Source organism: Drosophila subpulchrella, chromosome 2R, assembly GCF_014743375.2.
Source record: "Drosophila subpulchrella strain 33 F10 #4 breed RU33 chromosome 2R, RU_Dsub_v1.1 Primary Assembly, whole genome shotgun sequence".
Lineage (NCBI taxonomy): Eukaryota > Metazoa > Arthropoda > Insecta > Diptera > Drosophilidae > Drosophila > Drosophila subpulchrella.
The window spans coordinates 6,692,904-6,713,404 of NC_050611.1; the positions used below are offsets into that span (position 1 = coordinate 6,692,904).

The 20,501-nt window shown below is 48.0% G+C and overlaps 4 protein-coding genes, 1 long non-coding RNA gene and 5 other non-coding genes across 13 annotated transcripts; all 10 read left to right on the top strand.

Moving 5' to 3' along the window:
* The first annotated feature begins 538 nt into the window (after positions 1–538).
* On the top strand, positions 539–2,983 carry LOC119548982 (H/ACA ribonucleoprotein complex subunit 4). 3 transcript variants are annotated; one of them, XM_037856579.1, is made up of 6 exons: positions 539–675; positions 736–1,098; positions 1,184–1,435; positions 1,626–1,900; positions 2,119–2,532; positions 2,594–2,983. In XM_037856579.1, the coding sequence occupies exons 1-6, from the start codon at positions 663–665 to the stop codon at positions 2,801–2,803; spliced, it is 1,527 nt and encodes a 508-aa protein (XP_037712507.1). In that variant the 5' UTR covers positions 539–662; the 3' UTR covers positions 2,804–2,983. The 3 variants fall into 3 exon arrangements, with proteins under 3 accessions (XP_037712507.1, XP_037712509.1, XP_037712508.1); XM_037856581.1 differs by lacking the exons at positions 2,119–2,532; positions 2,594–2,983 and having other exon boundaries at positions 1,642–1,898; XM_037856580.1 differs by lacking the exons at positions 539–675; positions 736–1,098 and having other exon boundaries at positions 1,294–1,435; positions 1,642–1,900.
* On the top strand, positions 1,926–2,065 carry LOC119552322. Its single transcript, XR_005219656.1, has one exon. It is a non-coding gene; the product is annotated as a small nucleolar RNA snoR639/H1 (small nucleolar RNA).
* A 123-nt stretch (positions 2,984–3,106) lies between the features above and the next one.
* Positions 3,107–3,195, top strand: LOC119552329. The gene has a single exon (XR_005219662.1). It is a non-coding gene; the product is annotated as a small nucleolar RNA Me28S-Gm1083 (small nucleolar RNA).
* A 138-nt stretch (positions 3,196–3,333) lies between these two features.
* Positions 3,334–4,661, top strand: LOC119548983. Its single transcript, XR_005219373.1, has 3 exons — positions 3,334–3,559; positions 3,745–3,800; positions 3,982–4,661. It is a non-coding gene; the product is annotated as an uncharacterized LOC119548983 (long non-coding RNA).
* LOC119552328 lies at positions 3,356–3,443 on the top strand. The gene has a single exon (XR_005219661.1). It is a non-coding gene; the product is annotated as a small nucleolar RNA Me28S-Gm1083 (small nucleolar RNA).
* On the top strand, positions 3,592–3,680 carry LOC119552331. Its single transcript, XR_005219664.1, has one exon. It is a non-coding gene; the product is annotated as a small nucleolar RNA Me28S-Gm1083 (small nucleolar RNA).
* LOC119552330 lies at positions 3,831–3,919 on the top strand. The gene has a single exon (XR_005219663.1). It is a non-coding gene; the product is annotated as a small nucleolar RNA Me28S-Gm1083 (small nucleolar RNA).
* A 383-nt stretch (positions 4,662–5,044) lies between the features above and the next one.
* On the top strand, positions 5,045–13,836 carry LOC119548981. 2 transcript variants are annotated; one of them, XM_037856577.1, is made up of 6 exons: positions 5,045–5,188; positions 6,696–8,052; positions 8,113–9,082; positions 9,141–9,307; positions 9,372–13,243; positions 13,308–13,836. In XM_037856577.1, exons 2-6 carry the CDS (start codon positions 6,697–6,699, stop codon positions 13,438–13,440), a joined length of 6,498 nt encoding a protein of 2,165 aa, XP_037712505.1. In that variant the 5' UTR covers positions 5,045–5,188; position 6,696; the 3' UTR covers positions 13,441–13,836. The 2 variants fall into 2 exon arrangements, with proteins under 2 accessions (XP_037712505.1, XP_037712506.1); XM_037856578.1 differs by lacking the exon at positions 5,045–5,188 and adding an exon at positions 6,028–6,342.
* Positions 13,837–14,076: 240 nt separating this feature from the next.
* On the top strand, positions 14,077–15,610 carry LOC119551796 (7-methylguanosine phosphate-specific 5'-nucleotidase). Its single transcript, XM_037861343.1, has 2 exons — positions 14,077–14,256; positions 14,348–15,610. Exon 2 carries the CDS (start codon positions 14,460–14,462, stop codon positions 15,402–15,404), a length of 945 nt encoding a protein of 314 aa, XP_037717271.1. The 5' UTR covers positions 14,077–14,256; positions 14,348–14,459; the 3' UTR covers positions 15,405–15,610.
* A 503-nt stretch (positions 15,611–16,113) lies between these two features.
* LOC119549969 (ubiquitin-protein ligase E3C) lies at positions 16,114–20,500 on the top strand. The gene is made up of 8 exons (XM_037858364.1): positions 16,114–16,731; positions 16,791–17,511; positions 17,573–17,984; positions 18,041–18,162; positions 18,223–18,987; positions 19,046–19,190; positions 19,251–19,950; positions 20,009–20,500. The coding sequence occupies exons 1-8, from the start codon at positions 16,396–16,398 to the stop codon at positions 20,174–20,176; spliced, it is 3,369 nt and encodes a 1,122-aa protein (XP_037714292.1). The 5' UTR covers positions 16,114–16,395; the 3' UTR covers positions 20,177–20,500.
* The last annotated feature ends 1 nt before the right edge of the window (position 20,501 follows it).

The following is a 20,501-nucleotide window of genomic DNA, read 5'->3' on the forward strand; positions in this document are numbered from 1 at the left end:
GCTGCCCGAAATTCAACAGTTCAGTAATTAAATAGACTAGGGTATACCCTAGTTGTTACAAGACTTATACAAAAAGACTATATCAATGAAATTTGAGTAACATTTATGTTTAGTTTTTTATTTATTTATTTTCAGAGGTTCCATTTCAGAAAACCAATAATTATTTTAATTATGTTTACTTGCCAATAACTGGCACACATTGATATATAATTGGCTTTAAAATTGTTTTTCCTTTAATTGTAGGGTTCAGGAGTTTATTAACAATCTGATGAATTTTTGTATGTAATCGTGATATACATAGTTATTTTTGAACAAAAATTGTTACAAAATAAATACACTTTCAAAGAAAAATTATTTTTCGATAAATAAAAATTTAGGACTTTTTATAACAGCAGTACGTACTGATCTAATTTAAAACAATAATTAATATAATATTTTAATACGGTGATATTTCACAAACCTCCACAACAAATATCACATTATTTTTCACATATCGATAACTGCCTTTGTGCAACCCATGGCTAAACCATCGCGGGCCATCACCAAACTTATCGATGGACCGCGCGCTCCACGTGTTTTCCCGTCCATTTTCTCGCAGCGCGCAACACGTGCGGAGGTTCCTCTCCGTCTACCAGTAGTTTTCCCAGACAAACGCAGTTAAAATGGCCGACGTGGGTAAGTCGGAAAAGTGATGAATTAAAAGGGACTCCAAGTTTACGGATTGTCTGCCCGCAGAAGCACGCAAGAAGAAGAAGAAGATCAAGGAGGAGCCCTTGGACGGCGATGATATTGGCACGCTGCAGAAGCAGGGCAACTTCCAGATCAAGCCCTCCTCCAAGATCGCCGAGCTGGACACCTCGCAATGGCCGCTGCTCCTGAAGAACTTCGACAAGCTGAACATCCGCTCCAACCACTACACTCCCTTGGCCCACGGATCATCTCCCCTGAACCGCGACATCAAGGAGTACATGAAGACGGGCTTCATCAACCTCGACAAGCCATCGAACCCCAGTTCCCACGAGGTGGTGGCCTGGATCAAGAAGATCCTCAAGGTAGAGAAGACCGGCCACTCGGGCACTTTGGACCCCAAAGTCACGGGTAAGTGGTACCGCGTGTTTTCCCCCCGACCGTCCAACCTAACCTCAATGTGTGGCCTCGTGCTTTTCGTTTTTTTTTCGAACAGGCTGCCTGATTGTCTGCATCGACAGGGCCACCCGACTAGTCAAGTCCCAGCAGAGCGCTGGCAAAGAGTACGTAGCCATCTTCAAGCTCCACGGAGCCGTGGAGTCGGTGGCCAAGGTGCGTCAGGGTCTGGAGAAGCTGCGCGGTGCCCTCTTCCAGCGACCACCTCTCATCTCGGCCGTAAAGCGCCAACTGCGAGTGCGTACTGTCTACGACAGCAAGCTGTTGGACTACGATGAGAGCCGGAATATGGGTAAGTCAGGTTTTACTTATCCACTCTCCTCCAGAGCTGGTGCGTCGCTGCTGGATTATTTTTTCCTGCAGGGATGCAGCCCGCCGATGCCAGTGAAACACCAGTATTTGCCAGACCACGCAAATGCACATTGTACATGTTAAAACCTCGTCTTTTTCTCTCCTCCAATTCCGCCTTCTCACGTGCTAAGGTGTTTTTTGGGTTAGTTGCGAAGCCGGTTCCTACATCCGTACCATGTGCGTCCATCTGGGTCTCGTTCTGGGCGTCGGTGGCCAGATGCTGGAGCTGCGTCGAGTCCGCTCGGGCATTCAGTCTGAGCGCGACGGCATGGTGACCATGCACGATGTTTTGGACGCCATGTGGCTGTACGAGAACCACAAGGACGAGACAATGCTGCGACGAGTGATCAAGCCGCTGGAGGGTCTGCTGGTCAACCACAAGCGCATCATCATGAAGGACAGTTCGGTGAGTTTGGGCTCCAATGTCTTGTACCCCATGATATTAAGCCGGCAGGTGCTTGCAATCCCCACGAGCACCTGTGACTATGATTGGGAACAGTAAAGCTTCTGATGTGTGTATGTTGGGCAGCGCTCTTATCCTGCGTTCTCGACAAAGAATATTCGGTCGACATCTCTTCCCAAATTTTGTTTATGATCTCAACTAAATGCCTCGTTATTCCACAGATAAATGCCGTTTGCTATGGTGCCAAGATTATGTTGCCCGGTGTCCTGCGCTACGAAGATGGCATTGAGATCGATCAGGAGATCGTCATTTGCACCACCAAGGGTGAGGCGATCTGCCTGGCTATCGCCCTCATGACCACAGCCACCATGTCGTCCTGCGACCATGGTGTGGTTGCCAAGATCAAGCGTGTGATCATGGAACGCGACACATATCCGCGCAAGTGGGGATTGGGCCCCAAGGCGTCAGCCAAGAAGGCCCTCATCGCCGCCGGCAAACTGGACAAGTTCGGCCGGCCCAATGAGAACACACCTAAGGAGTGGCTGACCGGTTTCGTGGACTACAGTGCCAAGAAGCCAGCAGGGGCTGCTCCTCAAGAGGTTTCTCCCTCCAATGGCTCCAGTGAACCCAGCAAGGTAACTTTTGTAAATCGATTTTTTTCGGATAATCTTTTATTAAATAATACTATTTATCCAGCGCAAGTTGAGCACCTCCAGTGTTGAGGGACCGGCGGCGCAAACAGCCTCCGAGGAGACGCCTTCAAAGGACAAAAAGAAGAAGAAAAAGAAGCACAAGGGCGATGAGGAGGCCCCAGCTGCTGAGGAGGAGCCAGAGCCAGTAGATAAGGAGAAGAAAAAGAAGAAGAAGAAGGATAAGGATAGGGACAGAGATGAAGCTCAGGAATAGAAATCGAATGTTTCTATAGGATTAGGTTTTATAGAGAACTCTACGCTTTTATGTAGAGACACCTACCAATTTGCTAGCTGTTAAGTTTAAGGAGTGTTTTTATGTGTAGAAGTGCATACTAATTACAAATGCATTTAAGTGACATTCGCAATGCAATAAATTGTACATTTTATTGTGAAAGTCTTGGTAGTTTTGCAAGTTCTTAGTTCTCTTTAGCTTTACAGTTAGAAAGGCAGGTCTACGCAAATGGAAGGTGAGTTTCAAATTACATTTTAAAATTTCTTCAAGTGCTAATTTCGTTTGCGTTATCTGATGAGCAATAACTTTCGCCCCTAGCTGAAAAATGAAACTTCTCATGTTGAATGCGAGATTGGTCTTACTGAAAATATAACGCAACCGAAAGCGTAGAGCTACTTAAGACTTTTGTTGATTTTATCGACATGGATATTAATTTTGATTATTTTTTATAGCTTGGAAAACTACTAAAAGCACGACGACCATAAAAGACTACACGCAAGGTGAGTTTCCATTTGCGTAAATTTGTTGGCAATTTGTTTTCTGATGAGCATTAACTTTCGCCCCTATCTGAAATTGAAACTTCTCATGTTGAATGCGAGATTGGTCTTACTGAAAATAAATAAAATTATAAGCTCAAGAAGCTTTTTTGTATTTTACTAATTAAAACTTTCATAAATATTTGCAGTTTGACTGAATGACAACAATGAACTCATTCCCGTGAGCAGCAAGCTATTTAAGGTAAGATAACATTTTAATTTCTTATTCCAATTTTTTCCTATGATGAGCATTAACTTTCGCCCCTATCTGAAATTGAAACTTCTCATGTTGAATGCGAGATTGGTCTTACTGAAATTTATTTTTAATTTAAGAATGCACATTTTTGTATATGCGTTTCTCACAATTTCTATCTATCTATTTTACAGATTGCTGGACAAAGTTATTAAATAACAAGGATGGGGATTTAATTTAAAAAAAAAAGGTAAATATTAATTTAAAAAATAGAATAAGTTCTTATAGTGATGAGCATTAACTTTCGCCCCTATCTGAAATTGAAACTTCTCATGTTGAATGCGAGATTGGTCTTACTGAAATGTATTTCAACTAAAATCAATCGAAAACCTGCTGTGGCCTTTCTAATGGAATTGTTCTATCTTTTTCAGATTATCACATCATTTCTTCGTTAAGGAATCCGATTCCTATTGAAAAGGTAAATATTAATATAAGCACTGTTCTTGAAACTTTTGTTCCGAATTGAAAAATTATTTATTTTGCTTTAAAACTATTTTTAAAATCTAATAATCTTGGTAAAATGATGAAAAGGAAAAGCTGAATTATGTGGCATGATTTTCACATTAACCGCAACAAAATCCTACTCCAATAGGTCCTACTGACAATTTCCACAATAAATAATCCTTTTTGTCTAAAAATAATCCAACAAATGACTAACAATTGACCTTCTTTTGCATTTTTAGTTCACGAAGCATGTTATTGATATATTTACCAAGGTAAATATAAAAGCTCTTTTCAAAAGTTTCTATTGAAAATGATGTAAAAAGAAAACTGAATTATGTGGCATGATTTTCACATTAACCGCAACAAATCCTACTCCAATAGGTCCTACTGAACATTTTCACAAGAAACAAAATGTTATTTTTCTCCGTGAACCAATTCTAATTCAAGTTTTCCTTACATTTTCAGTTGCTGGCGTCATCCCCATTCATCATATTATGGCTTACTAGTTCTATTGAAAACATATTTTTTCCAGGTACAGTACTGTCCAAAACACTGCTTTCTATTTTTTTATTTACTTTGAAGCGAAAATAAATGTAAATAAAGAACACGTGACATTTGTTTAATGTGATTAGGTCATGCTTGCTTATAACCTAAAATACAGCTGAAGTCTTGGACCAGCCTGTTTGGGCGGGCAATATTTTCCAGGGGTGCAAAAAGAGCGCGAAAGAAGCCGGCGTGCATTGGCCTAAAAACTTTGAGTGCCATCACGTGTGTGTGCAGAAACGAGGTCCATTGTTGATCCTCAATAATGTACGCGTTATCTTTGCTTGTATTTGCGCTGCATAAAGGTAGAGAACACGTTTTCCATGACCTCAAAATATCAGCGTGTGGTTTTTCTCTACCTAATCAGCCCTGCGTTCCATTCCACTATCCCTGCCTATCGAACGCCATGTTGGATTATCGCAGTGTGTTTGTCTGTCACTATTTGTGTATGTATTCGGCTATGCTTTTTTCGACGCGTCGTCAACCAGAGCTGTGGGTTAATTGTTAAAATTATTTTGGATATTTGCGACGCGCTTACGTACTTTCAAGAGCCGACAAGCTAACGGCTGTTATAACTCGTTTTGAATACAGGTAAGTAACCCTGACTGTGGTTAAAATGCGGTGCAAAAGGACATTGCCGGCATGGGAATTTCGGTACGGAGCGTAGAGGGTGCTTTCAAGTGACGCATGCGATCGGTTGTGTATGTATCCATCGCGACGCCATGTTGGATTTGAGTTTTTAGGTTATTGATTAGTTTTCTGCAAGAGCACGATTTTGAACTTATCTTTTCGCACGTGAAAATTAATAAAGGGCAATTGCTTGGAGGGCAAAAACATACCAAATGCAGTATATTTTGGAGGGAATAATATTAAGGGTGTGTAGGATATAGAAATGAAGGAAAAGCAGGTGTTTAGTAGTGCTTAAAAATTTAGAATTCCGGTACCATATCCTCGTACTTTCTGTTAATTTAGTAATTTAAGGTTTCTGTTTGGCCTAGAAAATTCTCAGCTTGCATAAAATTAGTGTTTGCAAACAAAGACTTTTCCTTAAGAAAATAATTTCCTTTGTATTGTCTTCTTCAGAATATTTTGTATCTACATCATAAATATCATGTGATTAGCACGTATCTCAAAGGCTTCTGCGATCGTTTTCCGATCAGGTAGAGCACTTCTAGTGTTGTAAAATCTGCGCATTTTCTCCGACCCGAAGTTCTCGTCCCTTCTCTTCGTCCTTTAGTTTTACATAACATAACTATCGGTTATCGAAGGGCGCACGTGCGTTCCGCTCCCCGCACCACCCCCTCTCCCACCTGAGCAGGCGAAAGCAACAACAACTGCCGCTAGCCCATGCCATGCGTTCCCCGGAAATGCCTGGTAGTGGACAGCGGCCAGGGCTCACACGCACGCACACACACTCTCGCAATCACGCATGTGGCGGTGACGCTGAGTCGGAATCTGGATTATTTTGTGATCTGATCGCAGTGCAGTCTGAGTTTCCCCTCGGCTGCCGAATAAAAGTGCAATTTGTGACTGAAACAATTGCCAAACTCAACGACGATGAGTTTTGGCCACCGCTCGTAGTCAGCAATTGTGCGGAAAGGAAAATAAAAGGCTCGAAATGTTTTGATTGTGCTCTTCGCATCGCGTGTTTTTGCTGTTTGTGCGGGGGTGCGGCAGTAGGCGCTGAACCAGCAACAACAATCGTGAACGTACCGCTTCTGTGATACTGAGTCTGTTTGCAAAAAGTGCGTACACAACTTTACAAAACATTTAATAAAATAAATCATATATAATAAACATCCTGTAAAATTGGGTTGCGGCTTAACCTTCGTGTGTATCTGCTGTTTTTTCGCAGCAGCAGGGCTCACAATTTGTAGACATTTAATACACAAGTATTAAATAACCAAAGTCTACTGTCCTTTTCACAAAGATTTTACATAGAAATTAGTACTGTAAAGTGATCGATTGAGTAAATTGATCAACCAGTGTTGGACAATGCCGCCATAATTTTCAAAACTGTCAGCACTGAAAGGCACCTTAATTTTGAGGTTAAAGTTTTTCCAATGCGTAATAATGATTTTTCCTCGTGTTCCGACAGCATGACTTACGAACTGCCTCCGATCATACTACAAGGCAAAGAACTGATCAAATACCGCCACCTGAAGCGCAAATATCCCGTGTCCAAGGACTTCCTGCAGCGCAACTGGTGGAATGTCAAGAGGTTTATAATCAACGCCCTCACTCCGCGCTGCATCCTCCGGAATTATGCCTGGCGCCGGCGACGCGGCCACCGCGTCGTTATCCTGCGTCGCGTCCGCATCCTGCTCTTCGATCCGCGGCTCAAGCGGATGATCAAGCGCCGTCTGCAGAACGTGCGCCAGTGGTCCAAGACCCTAGTGGGTCACTACAGAAAGATGGGCCGGATCGAGGAGTACGAGGAGACGGAGGTGTACAGCGTGGCCGAGCCCTTGGGAGCCGAGGAACTGTCCAAGCAGATGAAGCAGCAACTGGAGCTGCTCAAAACGGGCAAGAGAAGCCTGTCGCTCATAGAAGACGCCAATCCCAGTGCGGAGGTCCCACTCAAGAAGCTTAAAATACAGCCTGAGATTGCGGAGGAGACGCCCAGTGAAGAGGTCGATGATCACCTCGACGGTTCAGACCTCGCACCCTCCAAGGAGGCAGCCGAACGGACGCCCACAAAGTCGCCTGCACAAGTTACCGCCTCAGAGGATGCACCCACCCCGCCCACTCCCAGCAAGGAGCAAAGCGGCCAGACCAGCACCTGTTCCAGTGCCGAGAAGACGGACAAGGCGGAAAAGGCCGGTGGCAGCAAGTTTCTGGACATGCTCATGAGCAAGGTGCGCGTGAAGAACTTTGCCCGCGAGGACAACATCCCTTCGGAACCCACTGTGGCTCCATTCTGCGCATCCGAGGACGATGGCAGCGAGGACTTTGTGGGCTTCGACGAAAGTGTCCACCAGCCGGGCATGCTGCTCACTCCGCTGGTGCCCAGCAATTGTAAGACCACGGAGGGAAACTCTGCCTTTGTCAGCGAATCCCTGGATGCATACATGCGGGAGCATCACATCAAAGACCCGGATTCGGCGCAAGAAGAAAAGGACAAGTTGCTCGAGCCAATGGGGCACGATGGACAAGTTACCTCGCACAGTATGGCGCCGCCGATGGACATGCCTGCCGTCCCGGAGGCACTGCAGCGCTTGCGAACGGTGGCGGAGAGGCGTCAGTATCTGCAGCGTTGCAAGAACCACAAGATGGGCATCATTAATAATGAGGCTAATGTGTACAGGGAGTTGCAGCGTAAGCAGCGCCAGAGAAAGGTCAAGATCGGCGCCATGCAGGCCCTCCAGGCACCCGAATCCCAAATGCCATTCACACGCCAGGGCTGGCAAGCTGCCAGTTATGTGGCCACCGAGGACTCCAACTACTACTATCAGGTGGGTTTTCTATAAAGCTTTTTCACGTGGTATTTTCTTAATAGTCTCGAATTCATTCAGGTAATCCAGGTGGATGGAGAGATGGTTCGACTGCCAGGCGCCCGGGGAAATAATTTAAAGCGCGAGAAAAGTCCGTATTTGAGCAGGCTAACTCGCAAAGAAGAAAATGAACTAAAGTGCAGTGACGATTGCTTAGATACCCGTATCTGCCGGGAGTTAAAAGTGATTCCCACAAGAGTTAGCCCTCCGAGGAACCCCAAAGTCCTCAACCAGTTTCCGCTGCCCGCCATTTTCCGCCCCTGCCCGCTATCCAAGAAACCGCTGCAAAGGCCGCTGGACGATGATACAGCTGCGTTGCTCCTCGCAGGTGGCAGCATGGCGGTTGTTAGCATGCCAAATGTGCAGCTAGACGTAATGCCAGAGCTGGGCCGACCACTGGACGAGATTGCGAAGCGGTATCTGCAGCACATCCTGCCCCATCACGACATAACACGCGAGTGGGCCGAGTTCAGTGTGTCCACGCTGCAGGCGCCACCCGCCTGCATGAAGGATGCAGAGGAGCAGGCTGCCCAAACACCAGCCGGTCGCCGCAAGAGTTTCACCTTCGTTATTCCCTACCTCAACGATCGGAATCACATTCTCGTGCGACGTGTAGTGGATCGATCCGAGCTCCTGGACGAAAGCTTTAATGAGGAGCCCGATAAGCTGCAAGAGTTCACCTTCCGGGAAAAGCTTCCTGCTCAACCGGATGCCGAGTCTCTCGCCTGCGCAGACATGATCAACGACATGATCAACACTGTGGCCATCAGCTGCAGCGAGAACAGTTTCATAAGCGAGGATCCGGATGCGGTGGGTACTTCTTCGTTGGCCAAGTCCTCCGATTTGAGTCCTGCTAAGGAGGAGTCTGGCAGGGACGCGGACAAGTCGGGCGGCAAGGCAAAGCGACTGCCCAACAAGCAGAAGCGCCTGGCCAATGAACTGAGGCGGCTCAATGCCACCATCATTGACGCTGCTGCCAGAAATGCAGACGGTGAGTTGGCCTACCTACCTGTTAAGTGGTATTAGATCATAATTATTTCCTTTTCTAGCTAACAAGCCCTGCATTAAGGATTACTGCCAGTTGGGCTGCCTGTGCGCCAGCCTCGCAGGTACAGAGTTGCCAGTACGGGATCACTGCGGACGTGCAGAGTGTGTCCTAGACTGCCGTTGCCTGGGAGCGGAGCAGGGTCGGGTCATGCGCGTGGAGGCTGCAGATGTAATATTCACGTTGTTTCAATGCATGTGTGAAATTCCTAATAATTTACTCTCTTCTAAACCAGGGTCGCGGAATTTCCAACGAGGATGCGTTCAACTTGCGCCGTAAGGCCACTGCTCGGCTGGCCAAAATGGAAAAGGACTTTACCTCCACCTTGGTGCTCACCGACAACGAGACACTGCTGATCAACGAGTCGCAGGGCGACAAGAAGCGACGCTGCACAAAGGCCCCCAAGCGTTATGAGGATTTCGATGACTCCATGTTCGACGAGGAGGAAAAGGAAGTGGTTTCACCAACCTCAAAGAAGCAAAAAAAGATTGCCGCTGCTGCTGCGGCTGCCGCTGCGGCTGCAGCTGCTGCTGCCGCTGCCAGCGCCAAGACAGCTGCTCCGGCTCTAAGCGAACCGTGCTCGGTGAAGGATACGGATATGGCCAAGCTGAAGCATTGCTTTGTGGGACTACGCCGGTTGTCAAACATTGAGAACTTGGCCACGTTCTGCATGACGCACCAGCTGTATAAGTGCTTCTGTGGCGGTGAGTCCCCCGATGGCAAGCCTGTGGTTATCGAAAAGGAACAGTGGAACGCGCCGGTGACCCACTTTAATCCGGAACTGGCCACCAGGGCGCATTACAGTTTTGAGCGACCGCCGGAGGAGATTCCCACAAAGAAGAAAGGAAAGGAAAAGAAAGCTAAACTGAAGCTTGAGCAGAAAGCGAGCGAAGAGGAGCAAAAGCCAAAGACTAAAGAAGAGGAGAAACCAATACTTAAGACTGAATCCACAGAAGAACCGAAGGCAGCTGTTTCCTCATTTAATGATGAGTCCCCTCTTCAAAGGTCCATTGAATTGGATACGATCTTCAGCTACTTCCGCTCGCGCCCTCAAATCTGCCGGCGAGCCATTTCCGTTCCAAAGAACTCCTACCAGCGCCTGAACCAACGAAGGGCAGAACGGGTGCGCAACTATACGGCGCGGCAAGAGACTGCTGAAACAATGGAGCTGCTCAAGAGTCGCATCCAGGGTGCCATTACGTACTACCGCAAGGAATTGGATCGGCAGCGGAAGCGAGAGCTCTCCAAAAAGGCATCAAAGTCCTCCGTCATAGAGGTGCGCGATGATTCCGATGGAAGTGAGGCTAGCACGCGTCAGAAGAGGAGTGGAACCCCTTCCAAGGGTTCGGCTCCAGTCAAGCGAATAAAACTCCAGACGGATGAGCCTTTGCCACCAGAGGAGGGCAATAAGTTGGACATTCAAGTGCCTCGTATAGCTGCCTGCTATTCCCTTAATGCCGCTTCCGCGGATGTTCTGGCATCTGGAATGGCTGCCGCAGCGGCTTCCGTCACCGGAGCGGATAGCAATTCCTCCGAGACGGATTCTCCCAACTTCCGTTCATTCTACAACGAGGTGGTCAAGAACATGAACACCCTGGTGAGCAAAAAGATGCAGGACATTGACCTTGCGCTGCAGCGCGAGAGCAAGATAATCCCGTCCCCCAACGAGGAGATTCTGTGCATCATCAAGTGGACCAACTTTTTAGCCGCCTTCGAATCTGGTTTCGTATTCATTTGGGACGTCCAAATGAAAAATCACAGCTTCCTGGCGGCCACCACAACAAACCAAATGCCCTCAGTGTGCGGCGCAATAGCAGTGGTAAACACCAAGTTTGCACCGGATGCTCAGGCGCTGCCTTTAATGGCTCGAATGCTGATGAATTCCACCCGAAATGAAAACACCAACCGCCTTGCGGTGGTGATGCAGGGCCGGCAGAGCTATTGGCTTGTCAAAGGATTTCTGCGACATATGGAGGGCAATGCTTGCACAAAGCCCACCCCGCTGACGCATCCGTTGCTCACCAAAAAGATCAATGTGCTGTGCTCGCTGCTGGTGAAGCAACGCATCCGGGAGCATCAGAAGAAGCTGCAGAGCGGTGGAGGCTCACAATCTGAACTGCCGAACAGTTCGACAGCCGATGTCCCTCCACCAAGTTCGCTTCTAAAGCAGCGCTCACGGGACCATCGGAAAAAATCACAGAGCGAGGAAGCCTCATCCAGTACACCATCGTTGGCAAAAGCTGTTTCTGGTTCATCTGCGTCTGTTGCCACTGCAACAACTACATCGTCAACCCCTGGGCCAGCTGCTGCTCCCCCTTGTCCAGGCAAGATTTCGTCACCCGGTACCAAAGGCAAAAGCGGCGCTGCTGGGATCCGAAGCAACATCGAGTTCAGAAAGGTTAACCACAATGATGTGGATGAGCTGCAAATACCCGAGCAGCACAAGACCGACCACCGTTGGGTGGTGCTCGACATTTTCGATGACTTTTCGCACATCTTCGTGCCCGCCTTCGGGGACATGATTTCGCTGACCAGAATCCACAGTGTGATGAAGGTGGCCGGGGAGACGCAGAAGGTGGTGAAGCTTCAGTTCTTTCCTAATTCGCCCTACGATGCCTTTGTGACGCCATCATCAAAAAAGAAGATCTACTTTGGACCGCTGGGCTTGGACATGCCGCCACCAGTGCTGGTGCTGCTACAGAGCGTTGACAGGAAGATGATGCTGCGCGAGGTTTACCAGCGGGAGCACTCTATCCCCGTCCAGCGCCACCGTCGAAGCATGGCCTTCTGGGTGCTGCACGTTAACGGGCAAGTGCACTTCGAGATCGACATGGAGTCAACGACTAAGCTGGCAGCGAACCAAAATAATTCCACCGAAACACCGTCTCTTAATGTGGTAAAAATACCGTCGCAGCTGTCTGTGGAGTTAGAAAAGAACGACGAGGCGGTCCCGCCGGTGGTGATCATTGATAGTGATGAGGAAGATGATGATCATGATCAACTGGTTATCGATGAACAGGAGGAACACCAACTAGTCACAGAGATTAAGCAGGAACAACCGCGCACGAGTTTCACCATACAGACAATGCCCTTCAGTGGAGCTCTGCAGATAACTTCCGCGGAATCGGTAGACCCACCCCCACGTCCTCCCAAAGATGTTACCACCTGCAGCTTAACTGGTGGTTTCATGCCGTTCATTGCAAACGTACCCGCCATAAATGGTGATGTAGCACCCACCACCCAATACCTGACTCCCCAAGTGCAGGTAACCACGTCTTTGAGTGTTCCCGAGACAGTCTCGTCCAGTCTGTCGGCGCATCCGCCAGGAAGCAAAGCGGTGCACAACAGGATTAACGAGTCGCTGCAGGAGCTTCTCAGCAGTGGGAATACTGTTACTCCTGGAGGCATAACGATCACCAAGTTGGACGGCAAGGACAAGAAACTGCCAAGCGAAGCCTTAAACAAGCGCATTCCGGTTATAACCGGGATAGCTAAACAAGCCCCCAAGGCCTTACCAGCACCGGGGACAGTTACTGCGGCCCGAGCGCCTGTTATCAGGCCATTGCCTACGCCCAACTCCAAGGGCCCTCAAATCATAAGACCCCTAGCACAAGGACAGGGAACGGTGGTCAGGTTATATCCCAAAGCAGCCACCACTGCTTCCAATCGGCAGTCCATGCCGGGAAGCTCTAAACCGGCGGTAGCCGCAACACCACGCCAATCCCTGCCAGCAAAGGTTACCAAAACCAGTGATAAACCATCTCCAGTTGGCATCTCCAAGTTGCCTGTGTTAGCTGAGCCATCGGCACGTATGTCGCTGCCTCTGAAACCTGCCACTGCGGGAGATCACCTGCCCTCACGACAATCTCTGCCAGCTAAAGCGGTCGTCCAGCCTCCTGTAGCACTTCGTCCGGAATCGGTTACAGCTGCTGGCCAAAAGCCCGCGGCTCAGCAGGGAAACGAGAAGCCATGCTACGGCATCATGGCCGCCAAGGGGTTGCCGCGCTTCCGCGTCAAAGTACATGGTTCCGACTTTCTTGTCAAGGTAGCAGAAGAAGGAGTGTTCCGCTTCAGAACTTTCGGATCAGCCGCCGGCTTTCTTAATCGGTGAGTGTGGTCAGAGTCACCACCCAAAACCTCATTGCTTACTTATGTCTTACCCAACTTGCAGTCATTTGGCGAAGAATCCAGAGTTCAAACCGTTCTTGCCGGCACAGTGGAAGTTTCAGGCCTTGGAGCAGACCAACCAACAAGTGCCATCTAAGAATCATCGGTCCCCGGCAGCTATCGTGATCGAAGATTAAAGCGTTTTCTCTTAATTGCCCATCACACTCAGATTATGTTTAATTTACCAAGTAGTTGATTAAGGCAGCATACAACTCACAAGTACACTCCCGTTTTTCTGATACATATTAAATATGTAAACTGTTTAGTTATAGTTCTAGATTAACACCATCTAATGTTCTTATTGAGTTTGATTATTATTACGAATTTTCTAATTAAAAAAAAACGTATTAGCAACGACCGCCACCAAGTCAATGCAAAAGTTTAAGGAATAATTTTAAACCTATTATATTGTGTATCAAAATAAAACCATGAACGTAGCTCAAGTTATTTATAATGTTTCAAATTGTATGGTTGGAAATTATGTTTACGTTATATATTCCGCTGCTCAATTTCAAACCTTTGATAATAACGCAGCACAGGTTCTAAATTTGTATCTAAAAAAAATAATCATTTTAAAATATACTTTAAAGACACATAAAGAAAATAATTTTGGTTGTTTCTACTGGTACCTATATCTAAAAATAAAAGGATAAATTAAAAAAAATTAGTTGATGCGAAATAAAAATTTTAAAAATTGGCGCTCCGAACAGCTGTTATCCCGTTCCGATTCCACAGTGTTTCGTTTGGAAGAACAGCTGTTTTCTTAGCGAAACGAGACGGAAGAGAACGTATTTTAAAACTAAATCGAATGTTAACGCAGCGGTTCGCTTATTATTTTTGGCCATAATTTATATAAATAAAAAGCTTGTCATATCGGAGTCGCCGATAGTCAGCTGATAACTGCGAACGCTACACGAAGTGCAAAAAATTGGCAAAACAAACCCTCGTCCAAGGTCAGCGTTTAGATATAGAACCACTAATACCACTAATACAGACGATCGGCCAAATGAGCGTTACTAAATCGCTTGCCTAAACAATTTGCAGATACCGCAGTTGAAAGCTCAGCGCATTTCTGCCCATCGATTGCGATTCCAGATATTCAGTCACCGTGATCAGGGGAAGACCTCTGAGCTGCTGGGCGAGAAGACTACTCAACATGGGCTTTGACGAGAAGCGAGAGCCCGCCGGCGGAAGCCTGCGGGTCCAGGACATTCCGGCCCTCAACCAGGACCACTGCCGCATGCGGGATCCGGAGAAGGTGGAGCGGATGATCAACGAGTTCGTCTTCGGCGGACCGGAGCGCATGCAGATAGTCTCCGACTTTGACTACACCATCACCAAGCAGCGCACGGAGGATGGAGGAACGGTGCCCTCCAGTTTCGGGATCTTCAATGCCTGCAAGTCGCTGCCCGAGAATTTCAAGGAGGAGACGGACAAGCTGTACCACAAGTACCGGCCCATCGAGATCGATCCGCATATGCCCATCGCCGAGAAGGTGCAGTACATGATCGAGTGGTGGACCAAATCGGGGGAGCTGACCAGCGGTTTCGCCTTTGACCAGTCGGAAATAGATCAGATAGCCAGCAAGTACAAACATGCGCTACGTGACCGCACCCACGAGTTCTTCGCCGACCTGCAGCGACTGGGCATTCCCACGCTGGTCTTCTCCGCCGGTCTGGGCAACTCGGTGGTCTCTGTGCTTCGCCAGGCCAACGTGATGCATCCGAATGTCAAGGTGGTCTCCAACTTCCTGCAGTTCAGGGATGGACTGCTGGATGGCTTCCAGCAGCCGATGATTCATACCTTCAATAAGAACGAAACCGTGCTCGATGGCAGCGATTACTACGACCTGGTGCACACTAGGGACCACATCATCGTCATGGGCGACTCCATTGGGGATGCGGACATGGCTTCCGGGGTGCCAGCCTCGTCGCACATCATGAAGATCGGCTTCCTGTTCGATCACGTCGAGGCCAACATGGAGAAGTACATGAACACCTTCGACATTGTGCTCGTGGACGACCAGACCATGGATGTGCCCCGGACACTGCTCGCCCTCATCGAGAAGCAGCACCAGCTGAACCTGCAGGCCGCCAAGTAGGATCGCTTTAAGTCCCCGAGGCAGTTCCTCGGTCTGAAATGTACTCGTGGCCGCTCCTGCTCTCTCATTAGCAGGCTAGTTGCTAACTGGAAAACAACAGAAGCTACTTATTAGGTGGTTTAGGCTTAATCATTTTACTCATGTTTACGAATGAATGTTATTTCATGTACTCAAATCATATTAAAGACAACGTTTTGCTTTGCATAGGCAATTGATTTCATTGGATAGTTTTTAATCGGAAAAGGCCTTTTTATCTTGTATCTTTACAAAGGGAATAAAGGTGATAAGATAGCTTTGATTTCTTACAAGACAGTAAATAGTTTCTTCTTATCAAAAGTTTTGATATTACTTAATATTGCTTATGAAATCAAAGCCAGCTTATCACCTTAATTCCCTTATAAGCTCTTACTGCTAATAGTTAGTGTGTCTGACTGGGTTATTTATCATACAAATCAGACTAATGACTAATAAGAGCGCTTTAAATTTAATAATTTATTGCTCTATTAACATTTTACAATAAGATTAAATAATAGTTACACATTTTTTTTGGTCATGTAATATATTCAACATTGGGACTCATGATTTTTATGTTATTAAAGAGCACACATTTCCCCACAATTAAAGTATCTGGAGTTTTCGGATCGCACTGTATCGAAACTGAAATCGGGAACGCCCTCGACTAGGGATGGGCAAAGTGCCAGTCACTCCAGCTGTCGATAACTTGCTATCGGAATATACAAGAGAAATATACAAATCATTGGCAAATTGTTTTACGCATTTTAAATTCGAGCGTATCGGGTGGGAAAGTGTGTAATACTACGGATTTCCAATCGGGGAGCAAGTGCAACATAGTCACCGCGGAATCGCAGCATTCCGACCGCCGCCGCAGCCAGGTGAATAATGCAGAGGAGCGTCGACTGAGCGAGTAGAACCAAAAGGCTGGTGGATTCTGTCCAATCCGGGCACTAAAACAACCCAAAAGCGCAGCGTCATGTTCGGATTCGACGGCGAGTACCGCCGGAGACCGGTGCAAAGTCTGGGCGGAGCCTCGCACACCTGTGACCGGGACACAGTGATCCGGAAGGCGGCCCAGGAGCGCCAGAAGCGCAACGAACTGCGCCAGAAGGAAAATGGGGCGGTGCTGCTGCAGTCCTACGCCCGCTCCTTCATCCACCGCCAGCGGCGCAAGCGGGCGGAGCGGGAGGCCTTCGATGGCTACCTGATGGCCCACAAGAATCGCATCGCGGAGGACGAGAGCCTGACTTTCCTGTTGCGTCGTCTCAACTTCTTCTACAGCAGCCGGGAAGCCAAGGACGGCGAGCGATTGGTGAGGTCCCTCTGGTGCATCCTTATCCACAAGCTAATGCTGTCCTTCATCCCTCACAGATTGAGGTCTGCCAGCAGATCCTCCGCCAGCCTGCTCGTCTGCTGCAGCATTCCTCTAAGGACTCCATGTGGCTTCTGAGGCTCTGCAAGCTGCTGGACACTTGTCTGCTTCAGCTCAGTCTGTCGCACACGGCCCAGGCCATTCCGCTGCGCATGCTGGAGACCTTCACCACCGTATCCTCTGTCCAGCGCTATGTGGAGGACGAGACTGTCCTGTTCCAGTATCTGGAGCGCGTCTTTGGCTTCCTGATTGCCCGTAACTACTTTCAACGCTTGCGAGGGCTTTTGGATGACAAGTGTCCGCCGCTGGACGGAGAGACTTTGCATGCACCGAGTCCACTGGCCGAAGCCCTGCTCCAGTTGCTGTTGCGTCCGCTAGCAGTGGCCAAAAGAGCCTCCTCCGGGGGCCAGTTGTCGGCCATGTCGCTGGCCGTCTGCCAGAACTTTATCCGCGACATTCTGGCCACGCCGCACACGGATCCTCTGCGGTACTTTGTGCTGCCCTGCTTCGCGCTGAATGCCGACTTTCCCTTCGACTTGCTGATGCGTTCGCTTGTCGAATCGCTGGAGACAGATGGGCCAGCGGAGTCGGCTAGCACATCTAGTCGGTGCAGTTTCCTCTTCCATGGAGCGGAATCGGGCCCAAAGATTAAGCGCTTTGACACGTTGTTCTCATCGTTTTTACTCAACTCCCTCCTGGTGCTGGATCGCAGGCAGTTGGGTAAGTTCAATTTAAATGCCATGTAGTCTTCAAGCCATAAGTAACCATCTTCCAATTCCAGCCACCCTGCAACAGAGCTCTCTGCTGGTGGTCTACGTCCGCCTCATCGCCGAAATGATGCCCAACATTCTGCAGCTGCCCAAGTCCACGCTACGCAGCCATGCTAATGCCCCACATCGTCACAGGGACAGCGATGATGAGTCCGAGGACTCGGAGGAGGAGGAGGAGGATCAGCCTTCGGCACGCACCCTGGACTATGATATGGAGCAGACTTGTCGAGTCAGCGGCGAACTGAGTGTCAAGGAGCGCGAGTGTCTGCTAGAGTCTATTGCCATACTGAACGAAACGGAGCGGGTGGACTTTATTGTCCAGCAACTGGATCCGCACATCGAAAATAGCCAGCTCATCTATGCGCTCTGCGAGATTTGTCACAACCTAATGATCTACAACAAGCATGCAGTCTTCGAATACAAGTAAGATTTAATAACACTAATGGGTTTTTCAATTTATAATCATGAATTCCTTTTAGATTACTCTATACGTTGGCTTTTACTCCTAAGTTCATTCGTGCTGTGTGGTTTAAGTTGGCTGCGGAGTCCACTCAACTGGGTTTCTCAGCTCCACTGACCCTTATTTCCAAGGGCGTAGTGCGTGAGTATCATTTAAATCATTTGGTTGGTCGATTGATCTAAATGGAATTTGATCCCGCAGCCAAACAACAGGGAGTGGATCGCACTATTCCACTCTTGGCCACCTTTTGCATGCTTTTCGGACGCCTGCTGCCCACACTACACGATGTGGAGTTTGTGGAGAACAAGTTGCTGCTGCAGGTCCAGACCACCATTAACCACGTCCGACTCATGCCCTTTTCTATAGCGGAAATTGTGCAAATGTCCAAAACCCTTAAAGACATAAGCATGGGCCTGGTGGAGCTGGCCTTTCCGGAGACCCGCAGCAATTTGGCAAACTATCGTAGTGTCCTCGGTCACACGGAGGCCGACGACAAGAAGTTGCGGCACCAGAAGCAAATATGGGCCAATCTACTCAATGTGGTTGTTTTTGTGCTTAACCAGATTCACACACGAGACTTGCGTTTGGGATTCTGTCCGGAGGCACACTGGACCGTCACCAGGCTAGACCTGCCCCTGGATAGGCCTACAGATCTGCCGCTTACCCATAGCAGTCGTCTGCGGGGAATCCGACCCTTCCAACCGATACGGGACTTTACTCGAGAAGATTTCGAGAACGGACCGCCCATGTCTACCAAGCAGATCCGCTCAATAACCATTCTGCGCGAGATACCCTTTGTGGTGCCCTTTAACAAGCGGGTGAGCATTCTGCAGGGTTTGGTTGCGGCCAATAAAATGCGGGTGCAGGGAAATCTCCAAGCCTTCCTCCAGGGTCCCTTCATTATGATCACAGTGAGGCGGTCGCATCTTTACGAAGATGCCTACGACAAGCTGCGTCCGGAAAATGGTGGGTGTTATCTTTAAACTTTAAACAATGTGATGTTAAAATGTTTTTTATTATTTAGAACCTGATCTGCGCTTCAAGTTCAGAATTCAGTTTGTGTCCGCGCTGGGCCTCGACGAGGCGGGCATCGACGGTGGTGGAGTTTTCCGAGAATTCCTTTCGGAGTTGATCAAAACTTCCTTTGATCCAAACCGTGGTTTCTTTATGTAAGTAGTTTACAGATATTTAAGTAACCAGTCTTATATGTTACATTATGCCCAATCCAGGGTAACCACGGACAACAAGCTTTATCCCAATCCCAATGTCGCCGATCTCTTTGAGGACTATGAGAAGCACTACTATTTCATTGGTCGCATCCTGGGCAAGGCTATCTATGAGAACCTTCTGGTGGAGCTGCCATTGGCCGAGTTCTTCCTCACCAAGCTGGCTGGCAAATACTCGGATGTGGACATCCACCAGTTGGCCTCTTTGGATCCGGAGCTGTACCGCAATCTACTGTACTTGAAGGACTATACAGGCGATGTTAGTGAATTAAATTTGGACTTCACCGTGGCCAGCAGTTCGCTGGGTCAGACGCAGATAGTTGAGCTGAAGCCTCAAGGCCAGAGTATTCCAGTGACCAACTCGAATCGCATCGAATACCTGCAGCTGATAGCCGACTACAAGCTCAACGTGCAGATACGTCGTCACTGCAACGCCTTCCGCAAGGGTCTGTCCAACGTCCTGCCCATTGAGTGGCTGTACATGTTCAGCAATAAGGAGCTGCAAATACTCATTTCGGGTGCGGAGATTCCCATTGACCTGGAGGACCTAAAGAAGCACTGTAAATACGGCGGTGAATTCAGTCCGGAACATCCCTCGATTGTGGCATTCTGGGAGGCTCTGGAGGGTTTCGATGACCTGCAGCGCAGGCAGCTGCTCAAGTTCGTCACCAGTTGTTCCAGACCACCGTTGTTGGGCTTTAAGGTTGGTATTGAATCGCATTGTATGTTATTTTATATATACTAATGGACTTTCCTAACAGGATCTGGATCCACCATTCTTTATCCAAAACGCCGGTGACATGGAACGACTGCCCACGGCCAGCACCTGCACCAATCTGCTAAAGCTTCCGCCCTTCAACACAGTGGAACAAATGCGTGAAAAACTGATCTATGCCATACAATCTGGCGCTGGCTTTGAATTAAGCTAATCTGTCAATCCCCAGAAACCCCGAAAACATATCCAAAAATCACAGCCCCCAGAGACGAATTACGAAATCCCCATGCAATTTACCCACCTGGCAGAGCAAAAAGATCACAGGTCGGCAGGCAGACAAACTATTCCAGTTCATTTACAACCAATGTACATTTTGATTACCGCAATTGCTTAGTGTAATGTATGAAGCTTATGAGGTCTGTTTATCCAAGTTTTTCATTTTAGTTTGTTTCAGTTTGTTTTTCGTATAACAAAATATAAATGTAAATCAAAGCGATCTAAGAATAATTCAATAAAGGGCAAGCGTTGTCAGTCCGCAC